This window comes from Gobius niger (assembly GCF_951799975.1).
Source record: "Gobius niger genome assembly, chromosome: 6".
NCBI classification, from domain to species: Eukaryota; Metazoa; Chordata; class Actinopteri; order Gobiiformes; family Gobiidae; genus Gobius; species Gobius niger.
Genome location: NC_136857.1, coordinates 14,514,392 through 14,533,284, shown reverse-complemented (window position 1 = coordinate 14,533,284; position 18,893 = coordinate 14,514,392). Strand labels below are relative to the sequence as shown.

At 40.4% G+C, this 18,893-nt stretch overlaps 3 protein-coding genes across 4 annotated transcripts; 2 read left to right on the top strand and 1 right to left on the bottom strand.

Moving 5' to 3' along the window:
• Window positions 1-497: 497 nt before the first annotated feature.
• LOC306964630 (glucose-6-phosphate 1-dehydrogenase-like) lies at window positions 498-7,979 on the top strand. Its single transcript, XM_079558711.1, has 12 exons — window positions 498-623; window positions 895-932; window positions 1,039-1,147; window positions 3,941-4,158; window positions 4,236-4,394; window positions 5,097-5,222; window positions 5,304-5,397; window positions 5,923-6,109; window positions 6,272-6,507; window positions 7,467-7,543; window positions 7,627-7,719; window positions 7,842-7,979. The coding sequence occupies exons 1-12, from the start codon at window positions 513-515 to the stop codon at window positions 7,927-7,929; spliced, it is 1,536 nt and encodes a 511-aa protein (XP_079414837.1). The 5' UTR covers window positions 498-512; the 3' UTR covers window positions 7,930-7,979.
• Window positions 7,980-8,923: 944 nt separating this feature from the next.
• LOC306965046 (ceramide kinase) lies at window positions 8,924-15,912 on the bottom strand. The gene is made up of 13 exons (XM_079559267.1): window positions 15,535-15,912; window positions 14,762-14,857; window positions 14,052-14,189; window positions 13,808-13,936; window positions 13,644-13,707; window positions 13,220-13,365; window positions 12,264-12,338; window positions 12,034-12,186; window positions 11,838-11,943; window positions 11,159-11,262; window positions 10,894-11,090; window positions 10,515-10,819; window positions 8,924-9,131 (listed from the first exon to the last, which is right to left on the bottom strand). Exons 1-13 carry the CDS (start codon window positions 15,674-15,676, stop codon window positions 9,029-9,031), a joined length of 1,758 nt encoding a protein of 585 aa, XP_079415393.1. The 5' UTR covers window positions 15,677-15,912; the 3' UTR covers window positions 8,924-9,028.
• Window positions 15,913-16,995: 1,083 nt separating this feature from the next.
• Window positions 16,996-18,783, top strand: naa10 (N-alpha-acetyltransferase 10, NatA catalytic subuni). Of its 2 annotated transcripts, none has more exons than XM_079559121.1 (8): window positions 16,996-17,167; window positions 17,318-17,416; window positions 17,498-17,556; window positions 17,634-17,679; window positions 17,766-17,881; window positions 17,969-18,013; window positions 18,103-18,187; window positions 18,324-18,783. In XM_079559121.1, exons 1-8 carry the CDS (start codon window positions 17,147-17,149, stop codon window positions 18,504-18,506), a joined length of 654 nt encoding a protein of 217 aa, XP_079415247.1. In that variant the 5' UTR covers window positions 16,996-17,146; the 3' UTR covers window positions 18,507-18,783. The 2 variants fall into 2 exon arrangements, with proteins under 2 accessions (XP_079415247.1, XP_079415246.1); XM_079559120.1 differs by having other exon boundaries at window positions 16,997-17,167; window positions 18,321-18,782.
• The last annotated feature ends 110 nt before the right edge of the window (window positions 18,784-18,893 follow it).

The window sequence follows — 18,893 nt, the reverse complement described above, 5'->3', positions numbered from 1 at the left end:
CGTGTCAGATGATACACTGTTGGTGATGTTTTATTAAAGTTTTATTGATTTTGGGCTTGGCTTATTTATACTGCATTGTTGCACGTTCACTGAAGCTTATCTGCATGCCACAATATTTGCTGGATATCTTTACAGAGCAAAAGGCGTGTCACTCTTTGACACAGTAACTGGTTTCTCAACATTGACTTAAGAAGTGGTCAAGGAGCAAGGGTTGTTTGTTAAATGTGCACCTGTTTCAACACACACAGAAGTTGAAGTAAAGACACCTGTACCTGAAGCATGAGATGAAAATTTTAGACCTAAAGGCATGCATATAAAATCAAATGGGTTTTATCTGGGTCAACATGGTTTTGGATCAGCAGGTGGCAGCATTTTCTTTGTCATGTTTTCTGCTCTGCAATGATGACAAGAGATTTCCACACACACACACTGTGCCGGCTGCAAAGGCTCAAACTTAAAGGAGAAAGTCCAATGCGTGGTTCAGGTTCACTGAGACACCGGACAGTTCAGAAATGTCCTATGAAGCAAACCGCAGTGAAGTGATAGGGCAGCTGAGGAAAGAGCTGTATGATGATCCACTGTCCACTCAAAAGGCTTACATTTTCGTTATCTTTGGAGCTTCAGTGAGTACAACTTTTTCCAAATAAATACTTTACAAGTCAGAACAGGATGTCTAAACATGATTTTGTGTGTATGTTTTTGTATGTTGTTTTTACAGCTGGTTGTTGGGTCAGTGTTGTAGCAGTGCTTATAAAGTGCTGATTTCTTTTGGTGTCCCCTAGTTTACAAACAGGTTACTCTTATCAATTAGACAAGGGTCGGTTTACAAGTTGATTTAGTTGTGGGACATGCACTAAAGGTTCTATAGATGTCTTTGTTTAATGTCTTACCCAGGGAGATCTTGCAAAGAAGAAAATCTACCCAACACTGTGGTAAGTTAATATTGATTTGCTGAAATTCTTGCAAAAGGCTTCTTGTTCTATTATGTAATATGGAGGAGGCTGAATTGCCCAATACTGACCGGCTCGGTTCACCTAGGTGGCTGTACAGAGATTACCTGCTCCCAGATGAGACCTACTTTGTGGGTTTTGCTCGCTCCAGCCTGACTATCCAGGACATCAAAACTGCATGCCTGCCACATATGAAAGTATGTATGGATAAATAGAGGCTCATTTTGCCAGTTCAAAGTGAGTCATAAAAGTATTTTTCTTCATGAGCGGTTTCTGGTAAAATGTCTATTACACACTGCATGAAATGTATTTTTGAATCCAATTCTTTGCACCCGGGTGAGTTATTACACTCAACAAAATTAAACGCAACCCCTTTTTCATGGGGTGAACTCAGACAACTTTTTCTATATACACAATTTCTTAAAGTGCATTTGACACATTAGACACATTCAAATGTAGTGAACACAATTATATTTAAGATTTTGCTAAGAATTGTGCCCAGCTTTCTTTAGTTTGACCATTTTTGTGATATTTATATTTTCACTTCCTTATTGGACAACAACAGGAAGTGACATAGAAGAAGGTAAACAATTGTTGCCGTGTTAAATCAATGGGAGAGGAGTCATGCTGCTATGGAATGTTACAAAAATGACTTTTCTCCCCAACATTTCTTCATTAAAATTGCTGCTTCACTGAAATGAACTTGTAACTGATGTTATCCTTCTAAATAAGCCATATTTCAAAAGCATTCAAACCTGTATATGCACTTTAAGTATTGTTCACACATCTATCGAGCACTTCTGTCCAGATATCACAGGCGTGGCATATCAAGATGCTGATCAGACCACATGAATATTGACCAGGTGTACCATAGGCTGTCCATGATAAAAGGACACTCTGAACAGTTTTACCCAGCACAATGCCACAGATGTTGTTTTGAGGGATCATGCCGTTTGCATGCTGACTGCAGGAATGTCCACCGGAGCTGTTGCATTGACTGCTCATTGCTCTTCCATAAAACGTCTCCAAAGGCGATTCAGTGAATTTGTCAGTACATCCACCGCTATCACAACTGCATACCACATGTAACCACACCAGACCTGGACTCCGCATGTTCATCTCGTCTGAGTCAGCTGCTGCAACAGTTTGCATAACCGAAGAATTTCTGCATAAACTGTCAGGAAGCATCTCCTTGAAGCTCATCTGCTGATCGTCGTCCTCAACGTGAATCTCGACCAGTAACCGACTTGAGCGGAGAAATGCAAAATTGGATGGTCTTCTTTCTTCGCAGGTGAATGTTCAGGGCAGATGGCAGACAGCGTTTGTGTCGTCGTGTGGGTGAGCGGTTTGCTGGCGTCAAAGGTTGTGCATCGAGTGGCCCATGGTGGCTGTGGGGTTATGGGCACAGAGACACTGGCTACGTTAACATGGAGATCTGATCTGATCTGATCATAATCTGATTTCTGGAGTTCAGATTATTGAAGGGACATGTAAACAGCATAATCTGATATACATTATCTGATATTCATATAATCTGATTTCTTCCTGATCTTTCACACATGTGACCTCAGGGAAACACATCAAAAAGGCCAAAATCATGTCAAAGATTTAAAGATATCCATGAAATAGTTATCCATGCAAAAGATAACTTGGATAAGTGGTTCTGCAGCTGGGCCTGATTGAAGGGAGGGGTGGAGACAATTCCTGCAGTTTTGGATTCTCCGATTTCTGAAGAGAAGGAAATATCTGATTATTGGGTTATCTGATTTCTACAGTTATCAGATTTTTCTGACCATGTAAACGTAGCCAATGTGCCCATTGTTGCGCCACATATTCATGGCCATGATCTCATGTTGCAGCATTATGATGTTACAACATGTTGCAAGGATCTGTTGCAAGCATCTGTACACAATTGCTGAAAGCTGAAAACATCACAGTTCTTGCATGATCAGAATACTGACTGGACATTCCCATTCAGCATGTTTGGGATGCTCAATGAGCAACATTCCACGGGCCACAATAGACAACTTGATCAACTCTACATGAAGGTGCGTTGAAGCTGCATTTCGTGATGAATGCTTCCTGCCCACAAGCAGAACGTACTGAAACGTACGATTTTTTTCCCCTCATGCGTAATCTTAGTCACTCTTGAATGCTCAAACTAGTGCAATGTTTTCTTGATTTCATGTCTCCAGGTCATGCACTGAAGGTGAAAAACTTCTCCTGAATAAGAGATCCAGACTCGGTTTCAGTTTTTTCCCTGGAGCAATCTCATGCACCTGCCTGCTTCATTGTCAATGTCTCCAAGAAGCTCACTTGGTGACTTAGGTCGGTGGCGCTGACATCTGTAGTCATGTCTGTTGAGTGCATGGTTATGCCCCACCTCAAGTCTATCACCGCATCAACCCTCTGTAGGTGGATCACTGACTTCCTGACAGACCAGAGGCGTTTTGTGCAGCTGTTTAAAGACTGTCTCGTACACCCTGACTATCAGCAGGACAATGTACAGTACTTTCCCCTTGATTTCCTCCCTGTTCACTAACTTCTGCACCTCGATCAGCCTGTAAAACTGACCACCCTCTTCAGGCTCATCTGGGATGTTGTTGAGTCTAGGCAGCAGAGAGGTGGGCCGGCTGGTATCTTGGCACAGCAGCTCATCAAGAAGGAGGATGTTCTTTCAACGGCAGCTGATGTTGATGCAGAAGCCTATGGTTGATGGGGTTTCAGTTGTGTTATTGTTTTATTCATTATTTATTTTTATACAGTTTTCTATTTTGCCCATTCTCTTGTGCAGCACTGTGATTTTTATCTGTGAAAGCACTTCAGAAATTATAATACAAAAGTAACCTTACTTATTATTTATGTCTGAAGTATTTGTTTATTGTAATACATGCCCTTTATGGCTTTATTATTATTACTTGCATGAACAAAAGAATAAATAGTTTGTGAATGCTGACAATGGTGGTGATTCTGATTCCTTTTCTTCACAGGTCACAGATGAGGAGAGTGACCGCCTGGCGTCCTTCTTTAGTAAAAACTCTTACATTAGCGGACGGTATGACGATGCCCCTTCCTTTAACAAACTCAATGATCATTTGTCGTCTCTGCCCAATGGAGCTGAGGCCAACCGGCTGTTCTACCTGGCGCTGCCTCCTACAGTGTACAAGAGCGTTACCACAAACATCAGCACACACTGCATCAGCCCCAAGTCGGTAAAGCTTAGCAGAAATCCCTCACATGCACTGCTCTGATCCCACTCTAATCAGCTGACATTGTGTGGGACAGGGGCTGGAGCAGGGTCATAGTGGAGAAGCCGTTTGGACGTGACCTGCAGAGTTCTCAGGAGCTCTCCTCTCACCTCTCCTCTCTCTTCAAAGAGGACCAGATCTACCGCATCGACCACTACCTGGGGAAGGAGATGGTTCAGAACCTCATGGTTCTAAGGTTCTTCATTTAAATGTGCCCTCACAAATCAAACCTTTTATATAACAAACAAGGTGCACTAATAGTGCTGCTCAATATGAGGGGAATGTATTTAGATGTTTGAATATTGAGATGCTTGAAGTGGAAAAGACTGCACACACAATTATATAGCATTTATTTGGACATTTCGATCCAAGTGCAGTTTAGCACACACACAAAATCAAGCATATCAATGGTCAATCCATTAACTATTGGAATTGTCAGTTCTACTGACTATAAAGTCCATGTACAGGAAATCTGAGATGTTTAATTGGAGTTATTATTATTTATTTTATCTTGATACCTTCAGTCGTATTTAAACAAAAAAAAGTCACCAGTTTTTTATTTTTTATTTTAATTCATCATGTTTTGTCAATATAGAATTATTATATTGTAAATCAGAGCCAATTAAAGGCTTTGAACTACATTTTAAAAATCATAGCCACAACTGAAATGTTGTACATTAAGTTACCGGCTGTTTTGATTGAAGGCTGTTCACCTCTGTCAGATGGAAAACCTGATTTTGCATTGTAGCTTCTTGCAATGTGGATACTGCATGCTGTGAAAATTTTGCAATGATTTATCAATATACTGAACAACCCTTGTTCATATTGAATAATTCCCACAGAACAACTCAAACTAGCGTGCTTCACTTTTGTGATTTTATAATGTCCTTTGTGGCAGGTTTGGAAACCGTATTTTCGGGCCGATCTGGAACAGGAACAGTGTGGCCTGTGTGGTCCTCACTTTTAAGGAGCCGTTTGGGACTCAGGGCCGCGGGGGCTACTTTGACAACTTCGGGATCATTCGGTATCTGAACGAACCGTGAAAACATTTGCTATTCCAACATTAAGGCATCTTCGACACTTGCATTCGTGCCCTTTCCTGCAGGGATGTGATGCAGAACCACTTGCTGCAAATTCTCTGTTTGGTTGCCATGGAGACGCCTGCATCTACTAACCCCGATGACGTGCGGGACGAAAAGGTAAAAACCTATGATTGCCAGTTTAGTTCATGTGCAAAGAATTTCTACATTAGGACATTACCGAAATTCAATTCAACTTAATTTCTATAACAGGTTTCATCAACAGTATTTTTTATTCACAACCAATTATCAAAGTAATAATCCAATAAAACCAGCTGATACCAGTACAGTATACAAAAAGTAATGCATGTTTAAAACTATCAAACCAGTAAAGCCAACACAAAAATAAAACCCCAACAAATCACTGAAGATTTGTTTAATAAAACACACAGAGGACTACACTACTCGTGCCAAAAGCCAGAGCATAAAAGTAGGACGGGACACTCGACTGTGGGGGATGAACTGACCACAGAAAAGGCCCTGTCCCCCCTTGACCAAGTGCATATAAACTAAAGATATGAATTTGGGCTGTACAGAGTAAGTCAGTAGGATGACGCTGCACAATAGATATTCTCAAAGTGGAAATGACTAACTCCTATATTATTCCTGAGAAAAGTTCTTGTGTTGTTTGCTTACCGATTACAGGTGAAAGTGTTGAAGTGCGTGTCCCCTGTCTCTGCCTCTGATGTGGTCCTGGGACAGTATGTGGGGGATCCAAATGGAGAGGGACAGGCCCGGTTTGGTTACCTTGATGACCCCACTGTCCCAGCTGGGTCATGCACACCGACCTATGCCACTGCAGTGCTCTATGTTCAAAACGAGCGATGGGATGGTGAGACCATTAAAGCCTAATGCTTTTGGCTTATGACACATTGACCCGTTGGATTTGACTTCTTTCCTATAATGTGGAGGCCTCAACTCCTGTGGTTCTGCTTCTGTGTGCATACCAAGTGTAGTCCAAATGATCTACCATCTCTGCATGTCCCTCGGTCAGGAGTTCCCTTCATCCTGCGCTGCGGTAAAGCCTTGAATGAGCGGAAAGCAGAATTGAGGCTGCAGTTCACTGATGTGCCGGGAGATATTTTCGGCGGGAGGTGTCAGAGGAATGAGCTGGTGGTGCGGGTGCAGCCGAATGAGGCCATTTACCTGAAGATGATGACCAAGAGCCCCGGGGTTCATTTTAGCCCCGTGGAGACGGAGCTGGATCTGACATACAAGAACAGATACAAGGTACAACAACTAAACATTAACTGCCCTGAAACACGACGTACTTTATAGGCAACTGGCAAACAAGTGCAGAAGGATAAAACTTCATTAGTCAATTATTTATCAGAGGAAATGGAACCCTTGCTACTTCGTTAATATTTGGTGTTGGTTAAGTTGAGGTTATTGTTAGAGCCGATCTAAGGCACGGGCCCAAGCTGCAGGTCTTGGGCGTCTTCAGGTGGTACTCGGGGTCATCTGTAATATTGGACTTTATTGATGTTAGAGATAGTTTCCATATAGTTTAGACACAATTTAGTCAGAATTGGCTTTAGTTTTGCATTAATTTGATCTTGATCTAGGCCTGGTGGCAAAAAGCTACTTCTTCTTTAAGGATTCTTGATTTTTAGTAACTTTGGGACTGAGCCGAAGTGCACAATTTTACAACACAAAGAAAGAAGGTGAATTTAGTGTCCTTCTATTAAGTCAGCGTGTCAGTCAATGATTGCAGATTGTGTTGTTTTTAAACAGTTATTTGGTGCTCATTTAGAAAATTATCTTCACATATTGTTTCACTTAAATATAACATATAAGTATAATATAAGCATGGATAATAGAAAAGAGGGATGTGGGGGGGAATGTAGAATTACTATCATTTTGTCTATAGTATTTATATATGTATAGGCTGTTTCTTTATATCTGGGCGTATCAATCAAATTTATGATTTATTTATTTCAAATATGAATCCTACTCCGGTTGAAATTTACTTTTCTGTTGTTGTGTTTGATGGATTGTGGCTTTCCTTGTTACCATGAAAAGAATAAATAAAATGAAATGCAGAAGTCCACTGGGGAGCTTTCTGAAAATCGCTGAGAAGCTTCTGATTGGAGACCACTGATTTAGATTGACCTATCCTCTTTATAAACTTGTGGTCACCTTTGTTTTATCCAGTACTGTGACTGGAAGCTGCTCTCTCATCTTTCTAGAATGTGAAGTTGCCAGATGCTTATGAAAGACTGATCCTGGATGTCTTCTGCGGAAATCAGATGCACTTTGTCCGGAGGTTAGCCTAAATATTTTTCACTTTCAAGTCCAGCAGAAAAATGCTATAATTTTTGAATAACCCGACACTCACTTGTGTTGTAGTGACGAGCTGCGGGAGGCCTGGAGAATCTTCACTCCACTCCTCTACAAGATAGAGGGCGAACAGACTGCCCCCACAAACTACACATATGGAAGGTACAATTTGGAGCCATATAACAGTTTATTTGGGTCACAGACCACATTTTTCTACAATGTAGTAAATCTAAACTAATTCACTTCAACTTGCTATGTTTTTCCCGCTTGTTTTTTCTTCATAGCCGTGGTCCAGCGGAGGCGGATGACCTCATGAGAAGGGTTGGATTTAACTATGGGGGAACATACAAGTGGGTGCAGCCCCACTTATGAAAAGTGTTGTTTACACATAAACTCAAGACCACGTGTTTGTTTACAGTGACCTTTTCATACCTGCATGAACAGCTCTTATGAATCATGTAGCAGCTTGACGTTCACTTGAAAAATGTTAATCTTAATAAATCATTGCACTTGTCTTATATCCTCCAATGAAGCATCACTTAAAGGCCCAGTACCTGATTTATTTTTTTCTCTCAAGAAAGTGAATTACAATGTTTTGACCCTCAGTTACTGTAAAAGGAGAAAAAGCCTGTATGCTGTGCTTGTAATGAAATGAAAGGAAATTTTCCCTCTGCATTTGACCCGTCCTTCGGTGCTGCTGGGGCAACCTGTAAGGAGCAATGGGCTTTTTCATTGTTTGCCTACAAAAAAAAATCAGGAATATGGCTTTTAAATAACATTTTTTTCTTTTAAAACCATTGCCTTCAAAAACAAAACATGTGTAATAATGTGTCACTTAGTAAAACAGGTCACAAACCAGTTCTGCACAAGGTAAGATGATTTTTTTTTTTTTTAAACCACTGAATTATTAACAAAACTAAACCATATAGATGCCTGATTATGTTCCCTCATTGTCATGAGCCATTTGAAATCTTTATTGTCTTGATAATGCTATTTTTATTGTTGTTTTATTGCCAGGCACATAGTCTGACCAGGAGTATAGGACAGTACAAATACTGTCCCTGCCAATATCTGGAGGACTCCGGGAAACCCAGCAAAAGGAACACATGTTGAACTCCTGTGGGACGGGTGCACCCCTTTTATGTGTGTGCTGCCGAGAAGTCATTGTGATGGAAATGTGACACAATGTGGAGTTACAGTACATTATGGGAAACTGTTGCATTTAAAACATATGACACAAGTTGATTGCAAGTAGACGTGTTACTGCTGTTTATAGATGAAAATTGCATAGATGAATAACAAACAAAGAGACTGACTTGTATGTTTGTTTTACTTGATGCTTGCAGCATAAATAAAGTTCATAATTTTGAAATTCAGCACTATAAAAATAATACCAAAAATAAATACATTGTTGCTTAACGGGGGTGGGCACAAGTGTGTGTGCATGGTGGACTAGTTCTGACACCAGCCTCTAGTCCAGGATGTATCTCCTCTCAGATGTCTCTTCTTTGCCTTTAATGGCTGTGTTGTCCTCTATGCCACGAGCGTATAGTCGGACCAACTGACCATGAACTCTGAAAGAGAAAAAGTTAAAATATAAGTCTTTTAGTTCCATGTTCCCTGTGAGCTTTGCTAAATTATGAGTACCCCTTCATTTGAGTTTATTTATTTTAGAAAGTAAGCAACCAAAACTGTTAAGCTAAACTTGCAAAGCTCAAAACAGAAATAAACATGCTACACACAGTGCATAGAGAAGGATGTAATTCAGTATATAAACCTTTGGCTCTTAGCAAAGTTATGGTCTGAGAAGTGGCGTGCTCACTCACTGTAGACTTGTGTAGATCATGTTATTCTTTTTATCAGTTATAATGTTACTCAGTGTGACTTTAATAGGGAGTAACATGGATGGGTAGGATTAGGAATAAGGTCATTTGCAGGTGATACAATACAGATACATTTAACTATTTCATAAAATGGGTCATTTCCAGCTCAAAACGCTACACAGACATACAGATACTCGTCATATAATTAGAATATCATGAAAACGTGCATTGACTTCTGTTATTCAACTTAAACTGTGAAACTAATATAGACTCACTACATGCAAAGTAAGATTTATAGCCTTTATTTGTGATCATTATGGCTCACAGCTTGTAAAAACACCAAATCAAAAATCTCAGAAAACTAGAATATTGTAAGCCATCATTATCAAAATGATATCAAACAAAGGCTTGACATTATGTCACTTTGCATGTAATGAGTCTATATCATATACTAGTTTCACACTTTAAGTTGAATTACAGAAGTAAATGCACTTTTTCATGACATTCTAAGTATATGACGAGTACCTGTAGAAGGCAACATGGATGTTTTGCCCAAAAACATTTTAACAATAAGCACTGACAGGACAGAAGCATCAACCTATGGATCAGAGGATGAACACTCCAAACTAAACTACAGACGAAAGTAAAGATGGTCAGATGACACCTCGAGTTGTGTGCCACACTTCCATGATTGTATCACACAGTATCACACAGTGAGCCTAAAAAATGAAGTAAACACTGGCTAATTTATTCTCATTCAGAAATGTGAACAAATGGTCACCAATGAGCTAAACAGCTGAGAATAAAATCCTCTTTCATAAAGAGATAACTGCAAAAAATATAAAAATAAAGATTCTTTTTTAACGGAGCATAATTAAGATAAATCCACAAGACAAAATGAACTGCCGCCTTTGTTCGTTGCATGTGACACTAAATGATACAAATTATCACGGAAAAGTGTCGGCCATGTGACTTTTCTTAAAATGAGACACACAGTGAAACAGCTCGGCTGAGGTGCTACTTTTTATGTCGGTGCATCGGATAATTGAGCCCATCACTAGACTGACCCTGTACATGCATGGCCTCTTTGTGCCTGGATGTACCTTGAATAGTGCGAGACTCTCCTGGACTGACCTGCAGTGAATCTCGGTGTAGGGTAGGATCTCTCCATCGCAGTTCCACACAGAAACCGCAGGGGTTTTCCTGCAGCACAGTCCACAGAGGAGCGAAGCAGGACTCTTCTTCTTCTTCTCCTGGTCACTCTCCACAAGATGCTGCTGAGAGCCACTGGTGCTCACTGTCTCTATACTGCTGGCCTTGTTACCTTTCTCTGCATCTGCGCTGGGACCGGCCACCTCCTGGTATCTCTCATCGTCTTCAGAGGAGAGGAAGAACTGGAAGGCCTTGACACGGTGGACTTCCACAAAAGGCAGGTCAAACTGCGGAGACAGGGGGCTATAAACTGGGAAAAACTACTGCTATAATCTTGAATCTATAGGAGGAATGTTCTTACCTGGTCTGCTGAGTTGGTATGTCTGTACAGGAATTTTAGAAAATTCAGTGGGTGAGTGTCCCACACCAAAATGAGGTCTCCCGTCCCATCAGCTAGGTGAGCAGAAGGGGACAGGCCCAGAGGACTTTTGGGGCAGGAGCTGGACATACAGGTGAGAGAGACACACCTGAATCTGCCTTTGACACTCAACCACTCTCCTAAAACGATTAACAGGATTCTCAAATTGTTTGCTCTTTACCCTAATGTCCGCTGTGTGCAGTGTTACCTTCAGAGTCACTGCTGAACTGGTTGAATTGGGAGCTGCACAGTGAAGCAGAATCAGCCGAGACGGGGAACAGTTTCTCTGAGCTCCTGGAGCAAATGCTGCATCTGATCAAGCAAAATACAACTGGATGACACAAACTGCAGATCAATTGTGTGAACTCAGCAAACAAACACTACACATTTATTGAGTTTCAAAGGTTTTTTCAAAAAGTTTGAAAATGTTTCCCCTAAGAGCAGAGAGCTTCTGCCTCAGACAAAGACATGGACTGAGGTATTCAGGCCGACAGAGCACGCTGCTCACCTTACATCAGATCAAGTTCCTTTGGTACTGGTCCTTAAGGTTCAACCAACACCTGAGCTACTGCTGTAGGCACTAGGGTTACAGCATCGACACTCACCTTGACCCATTTACTGCTACTTATACAATACCAAACTGCCCAAAACTATTTTCATCCCTGGGAAACAAAGATTCTTACAATATCATATTACATAAGATCAACAGCAGTGTCACAAACATTTATAAAAACACACATTCATATTCTTTGGTAGCTTCTTGACTGTCGTTTTTTTAATTGCCCCATGGGTATAATTGAAGTTGTTTGAAGTACAATTCTTTTTATTAATTTTATTGTTCTAGACAACAAAGACTGGACTGCAGATTTGTCGGTTCTGTGACTTACCCTGAGAGGCATCGTGTTTTGTCTCTGGGGCTGGAGAGCAGTGGGTCGGCTGGTAGGTACTGAACTATGCCAGCATAGCTCCTGTTGCTCAAATACACCATAGCACCTGTAAAAGAAGCAATGTTTGGGTTTTTTTACACTTTGACTTGGTGATGCATTTGATCATCTACAATATGTGGCTCATTTAGGTCTTGACCTGAGTAGTCATATCTGAGGGGCCCCATCCAGCGGTGCTTCTCACTCTCAGCCAAGACGTCTCCATAAAACCCATAGCCCACCAAAGAGACAGAGTAGTGCACCGGAGTGGACGGATGATGGACCGATGACACATCTAAAGGCTGGGAGTCTCCTGATCAAGGATAATGTGATTGGTATTCAATACAAATTCATGGCTTCTAATTTACAGTGGTGTTCTTTTATTTCTACCTATAATAATATGTAAAGCTGAGGTAACCGGGTCTATCACTCCCACTGTTGCGTAACATACACAGTCCGTGGAGCCTGCACATGCACAGAATGTTAGAAATTAGTTCACACTTGTTAAAGGGATATTTCGGGATTTTTGACATAGAGCCTCATTTCCTAGCTATCCAGAGTGTTGTGATTTCTGGAGATATATAAATGTATTTTTTTTTTTTATTCATGCAGTCCTTATGTTTGAATAGTTTAGTGGTGCTAGGCTAGCGCATGTCTACGGTAACTAGTAGCCTATATTAAAAACAGTCAGACCCAAGCACAGTGCACCTGAGGCAAATCACTTATAACACCAGACTACCCATTTAAAATAACTTATATTTGAGCAGCACCAGCTTCCTGGTTGTAAGGTGAGCAGCGGCGGAGTGATCTGCTAGGTTACCGGATCTACAGTAGTTTGTTTACCTGCGGCCGGCATTACTACACGTGGAATTCACAAAGGAGCTTTCTACAAATCAGATATGGCAACATTTGGAGGACGACCTGATGATTTTGAAGAGGTTTTTAATGCAGGCTACTAGTTACCAAAGACATGCGCTACAACCAGGAAGTTGATGCTGCTCAGATATAATTTCTTTTCAATGTGAAATGGCTATATTTCAAAAATGATTCAGTCAACACAGACATTTATATCGGTAGTCTGGTGTTATAAGTGATTTGCCTCAGGCGCACTGTGGTTGGGTCAGATTGTTTTTAATGCAGGCTACTAGTTACCATAGACATGCGCTAGCCTAGCACTAGCCTAGCACCACTAAACTCTTCAAATAGAAGGACTGCATGAATTTAAAAAATATATATCTCCAGAAATCAGCAACACTCTGGATAACTAGGAAATGAGGCCCTATGTCAAAAATCCTGAAACATCCCTTTAACCATGGAGTATGTGTAATGACAGTGATATTCAGTACCTGCAGGGATGATGCCAATATGAAGTGGGCAGGGATGCAGAGTCACGGTGGGGTCGTTCTCACAAAGGCCCGCCTCCTGCTGCGTGCGCCCAATCAAACCATGGAGTATTTCGCTGAACATGCCGTCTCCACCCACACACACCACACTGTCGAGAACACAAGAGGCTCTATAATGAAAAGGGCCTACCATGTGCTTAGCAATAATAAGACTTTCTAAACCACAGAGTTGACGTCGCTCTGACAGACCGCATGAAACGTCACTACTCGGCGGAAGTAAAATACAGTTTGGGAGCTACTTTAAGTCGTGCGGACATTTTTTGATCATCTCATCTATTGTTTTTTACTTTTTTTTAATTTAGCACAATTCTTAAGACAGGCATGTGCTTGTTTTTTGGTTGTGCAACATTGCTCTGACAGCTCTCACCCATCAAAACCGGTCAGGTCCTTTTTAAGCAGGTAGTCTCTGGCCTGGTTCGCCCGGTTGGTCACTAGAAAATAAACATGTACTTTTCTTAATTTTTTTTTTTTTTTTTTTTTACATACAACATCAGAACATTGCATAGACAGAGCAGTGGAAAGGAAACCTACCTATTACATGTGAGCTTATGCCAGCAAGCTCAAACAATGGTGCAACAAGGGTATGAAAGATTTGCTGTCCTTTCTTCTTGCCACCGAATGGGTTGATAAACACCAACAATCGGTTAGGACGCAATGGACCTACAGGGATGTCAGTGACAAAGACTATAGATTACTAAAATCAAAGGTAGAGGACAATGTTTTTGGATTATCTCAACATAATAAAGTACTTATAAAGATCTGTTCCCTTACTTACTGTGTGTTTTTTGAGCAGTACGCAGTTGTTTTGTCCACTGGTCTCTCAAGACTCGACTTGGACATGTGAACTGGGTCTGGCCGAGTCTCCACAGCACACCAGAGGAGCTCGCACGACTGCAGCGCTTGATATAAAAAACTACAAGAGACAAAGTAAACCACAGCGGCATTATGTAAAAAGAACCACACTGAGTAAACATAAACCAGTGGTGCAGAGTGCACTGGGGATAAATAATGAAAAGTCTCATCCAATAATAAAGCAGCAGCCCTTAACATTGCGCGCTTTAAAACTTGAGGTTTATGAAATGGGGTGCATTTTGGGGTTTGTAACACACTAAGGTGAAACTTAGAAAAATAAAATATTGTTCAAAAGTTCATTTAGCTCTGTAATTCAACTTAAAATGTGAAACTAATATATGATAGACTCATTACATGCAAAGTGACCAATTTTATTTGTTATCATTTTGATGATTATGGCTTTCAGTCCATTTTTAAAATATTCTAATTTTATGAGATCTTTAATTTGGGGTTTTTACAAGCTGAGCCATAATATTCAAAATTATTACAAACAAAGGCTATACATATCTCACTTTCCATGCAATGAGTCTACATCTTGTATTAGTTTCACAGTTTGAGTTGAATTACAGAAATGAATGCACTTTTTAGCGATATTCAAATTTTCCGAGTTTCACCTGCAGAAGGAGCCCCCACCTGTGAAGTCTTTGTCCGTGTCCTCGACCGACTTGTGGGGCAGGATCTGCACTCGGCCTTGCTCCACTCCCAACACTTCTGACACAGGCACCCTGACTACAAAACACAAAAATGTTACTTGCATCGTTTCAATTAAAACAGTAATAAATGAGTAATTTGAGTGAGGCGTAGGTTTAATGTGAGGAATTGTTTGTACGAAAGTCTTATTTATTCATTTATTCTCAGTTTGGTACTTTCACCAAATACTATATGCAATTGTATTTTTATGTTGTTATTATGTTTGAACCTTGACAAGAACACAGCCTATTTGTTTTACACTGAAATCAGGCACAAAATAGTTCACTGCATCTCTAATGAATTAAAATAGGCTACTGTGAGGAGAGAACAGGAACCAGCCATGAAGCACTTCACACGTAATCTTTTTTTAACTGTGATTGCTCCAGCTCATTGTTGTCAGTAAACATTGTTTGAGGGTGTCTTTCGTGCTCGTGCAGTTTGACTTGTTCTTCACGTTTCAGCAAACACTTAATTGCCTAGGAGGGAAAAAAAACTGACGATAGAAAAGACTAGCCTAGTGATGTCATTGCTTTTAAGTATTAGGTCTATTTCAAACGGACTGGAAATTAATTGTGTGTTACTGAAGTTACATTGATACACTGGGCTCACCTGCTTCTTCCATGGGATAGAATTGTTTCCAAATTGTAGGATCCATTTGGAATCCTGATAGATTCTAGGGGAAACTACACCTTTGCCAAATTAAATAAACTTCTCACTTGTTTTTTTGTTGCGGTTCTTCTTGTCCACCTCGGTCCAGTTGAAGTGCCAGCCTGTCAACACTGCCCGGTGTCGTTTGCTCCGGATCCACAGCGTGGACTCCAGACGCAGGTCGGTCTCCATCTGTGAAGACGCGCTCATCGGCTCCGCTCATCGGCTCCTCCGCACACCGGCACGGTCACTTTTAGCGCCCCGAAGGTGAAGGCGATCTGAATCTGCCATGGAACCACGTTTGTATATTCTTATACAAGTATATCACGACATAAGTGAAAGAGCCAATGAAGTAGGTAATAGCAACAGGAAGAGTGTTTTTCTAAACACTCAGTTGCCTCGTGTCCCTCCCCAGAGACACCTGCTGCATTTGCATGACGCAGTTCATTGGGCGGGAGTTTTTCCTGCAGAAAAGCACAGCACCGTGGCACAAAGGTGTAAGGTGTAAAGTGTCATCATGGGTGTGTTTTTGCCTAATAATAGAGAGGTATTTAAGCTGGTCATTTTCAGCGATGCTGTTAGTTGTGTTGCTGTGTTTGTTATCATAGCCTTGATCACTGAGAAGAAGACCATGTGCTTGTGATTTTGCCATAAAACAGAACATAGTTTCTTCTTTTGCTCAGTGAAAAAGTCTGGTAAGATGTACACGTGCATCCACCAAAATACAAAAATACAACAACAACACTTATACTAACTGCCTAACTTAAGGTGTTAGCAGTAATGTAAACGTTTTTAGTTTTTTTTTTAAATCCTTCATGAATCATTTAGTCAGTTTTGGCAGGTTTTAAATAGTTCTTCCCCTATTTGGGCCACACACAAAAAATCATGCTACTGTATATTATTTATATAGGCTATTGCCTAAAATACTGGTTCATATTTTGTTTACATTAAAGATTGTCTCTTTTCTCTACTAGAAAGTTCTTCTTGAAGAATATGCTATTTGCTTTAATTATTATGATAGCTGTTTGTGGCTACAGCAGCTGGTTTATCTGTTAGTGCGCATGTACTGTTCCATATGCGTCAGGGCCATTGATCTAAAATAGGGTAGGCTCGGGCTGGGATGATCCACTTTAGTATCATGATACCCAGGGGGCAATACAATATGTATTGCAATACAGCAAGCAATTATAAGTGACATGTTTACCTTAAAATGTGTAAAAAGCCACGTGTTCAAAGTTTATAAACCGAATGTCATTTGACATTTACTGAAGTGTTTAGATTGAAAAGAGCATTAACACAAAATGTAACAAAGTGCTGTGTAACTGTTACAGGAAAACAAGGAGTATGTGATGAAAATGCCTCCAAGTATTGAAAGTATTGCGATATAGTCTAAGTCCGATCCGATATTTTGTCCCAGCCCTAATATAGGGCCAACCTTATGCATAAATTATCTATGGCGTAAATGTTGTTTTATTTTGAAAGTCGTTTTTAACGCATACCGGAAACAACCTCCATTATTATGAAACGTTCGTTCGTGTCTCTTCCTCTTTAGCCAGCGAGCAGCGCAGAGCTAACGAGTATCCTCTTAAAACATCATAGTTGTCTTCACAATGAACTGACAGTTTAAACAGCTGTGATTCAATTAAGTCTTTCTATAAGTCTAATAAACAAGAAATCAAAATGAATATCAGAAACGCGCGGGTAAGTACAGATGAATCTTGAATAAGCCATGCTGTTCCTGTCTGAGCTACTGCTAAGCTACTTGTTAGCTCACCCGGCATCACAGTATCTTTTGGGCATGTTTGCAATTGTTTGACAGTATTGTTTGGTGTTTTGTGTTTGCAATCGCAGCCAGAAGACCTTATGAATATGCAGCACTGCAACCTGCTGTGTCTTCCTGAAAACTACCAGATGAAATATTATTTCTATCACGGACTGTCCTGGCCTCAGGTGAGTGCTCATTCGTGCTTTTCTGTCCCGTGATTGAATTATGATAACAATGTTTCTGACATGTTCTCGAACCCGTTTTAGCTGTCATACATTGCAGAAGATGAAAATGGGAAAATTGTGGGATATGTACTCGCTAAGATGTAAGTTTGGTTATTCTGGTCGTATTTAAACCTCAGCTTTGTATTGGAGTTTTAACTGTCTTATTCATGTTTTGCAGGGAAGAGGACCCGGATGATGTTCCCCATGGGCACATCACATCTCTGGTGAGTCTCTAACTAAAATATACCTCAAAGCCATATTCTTCCCTTTACAATAACTGATCATTATTTAACTATGGGCGACCTTTTAGGCAGTGAAGCGCTCTCACAGACGACTGGGCTTGGCTCAAAAACTAATGGATCAGGCCAGCCGGGCCATGATTGAAAACTTTAATGCTAAATATGTTTCTCTTCATGTTCGTAAAAGGTACATCAAAGTTGCTTTAGACACTGCATATCTTTCTAAGTGAAAGAATGTGTATTTTATAATTGTTTTTTTTTTCTGTCATTTCAGCAATCGGGCAGCCTTGCATTTGTATTCAAACACACTCAAATTCCAGTAAGTGTGACTGATAGCGTAAAGCTTTACCCTTACATGTCTAAAACACTGGAATTGCATGTGTTCAAATATGTGTATTGATATTACAGGATCAGTGAAGTAGAACCTAAGTACTATGCTGATGGGGAGGATGCTTATGCAATGAAGAGAGACCTGGCACACATGGCTGATGAGGTATGAATCTTCTACCACTACTCTGCTAATACTATAAAATATACTAAATGCTATTGCAGTGGTATAATAAACTATTACGTGTGTATTGTAAAAGTTTTTAATTTCAGAATTGTGACATTGGCATTGTTTTTAGCAGCTGAGAAAGAACGGTGTGCGGGTGTCGGGACAGGAGGTGCTGTCCGGCCAAATCCCATCAGGCTCCGGGGACCAAGAGCGGGAGAGCGAGCGAGACAGCGGTGGAGAGAGTAAAGAGCTGAGTGAAGTCAGCGAGGCCACAGAAAGCACAGACGTCAAAGATTCTTCATCTGATTCGCAATGATGCAGACCTAAGCATTTTTATTCCATCTCCTCTCCTTATTTTTATCTGGGACAGCTAACCCTTTGGCTTAATAGAGGTTTGCTGGCAGTAACATTTACACTGCTTATTCTCTTGACAGAGTGATAGATAATAAGCAGTGGACCATGTGTTCCCTTAAGGCCTTTTTATTGGTATATCATAAAAGTGGCCTAAAGTTCATAGACACTTTCAATATTGAAAATGAACTGTTTTGAATCAATCAGGTCCCCTATTTAACATACAAAATACAAATAAATCTTTGAAATACAAGAACATTGCTTATGTTTGTTGTGTTACTGTGCAGTCCCACTGAGTACTGATGAACTGATATAGTAATATTTAAAAACACGTGTTATGTAATTGAAATGA

Coding starts and splice junctions, on each gene's coding strand:
- LOC306964630 (XM_079558711.1), top strand. CDS start 513: ATGTCCTATGAAGCAAACCGCAGTGAAGTGATAGGGCAGCTGAGGAAA. Junction 624..894: donor TCGTTATCTTTGGAGCTTCA/GTGAGTACAACT, acceptor TGTCTTACCCAG/GGAGATCTTGCAAAGAAGAA. Junction 6,508..7,466: donor CATACAAGAACAGATACAAG/GTACAACAACTA, acceptor TCATCTTTCTAG/AATGTGAAGTTGCCAGATGC.
- LOC306965046 (XM_079559267.1), bottom strand. CDS start 15,676: ATGAGCGCGTCTTCACAGATGGAGACCGACCTGCGTCTGGAGTCCACG. Junction 11,091..11,158: donor GTTCAGCAGTGACTCTGAAG/GTAACACTGCAC, acceptor TAATCGTTTTAG/GAGAGTGGTTGAGTGTCAAA. Junction 9,132..10,514: donor TACACCGAGATTCACTGCAG/GTCAGTCCAGGA, acceptor TTTCTCTTTCAG/AGTTCATGGTCAGTTGGTCC.
- naa10 (XM_079559120.1), top strand. CDS start 17,147: ATGAATATCAGAAACGCGCGG. Junction 17,680..17,765: donor ATGGGCACATCACATCTCTG/GTGAGTCTCTAA, acceptor GCGACCTTTTAG/GCAGTGAAGCGCTCTCACAG. Junction 17,882..17,968: donor TCTCTTCATGTTCGTAAAAG/GTACATCAAAGT, acceptor CTGTCATTTCAG/CAATCGGGCAGCCTTGCATT.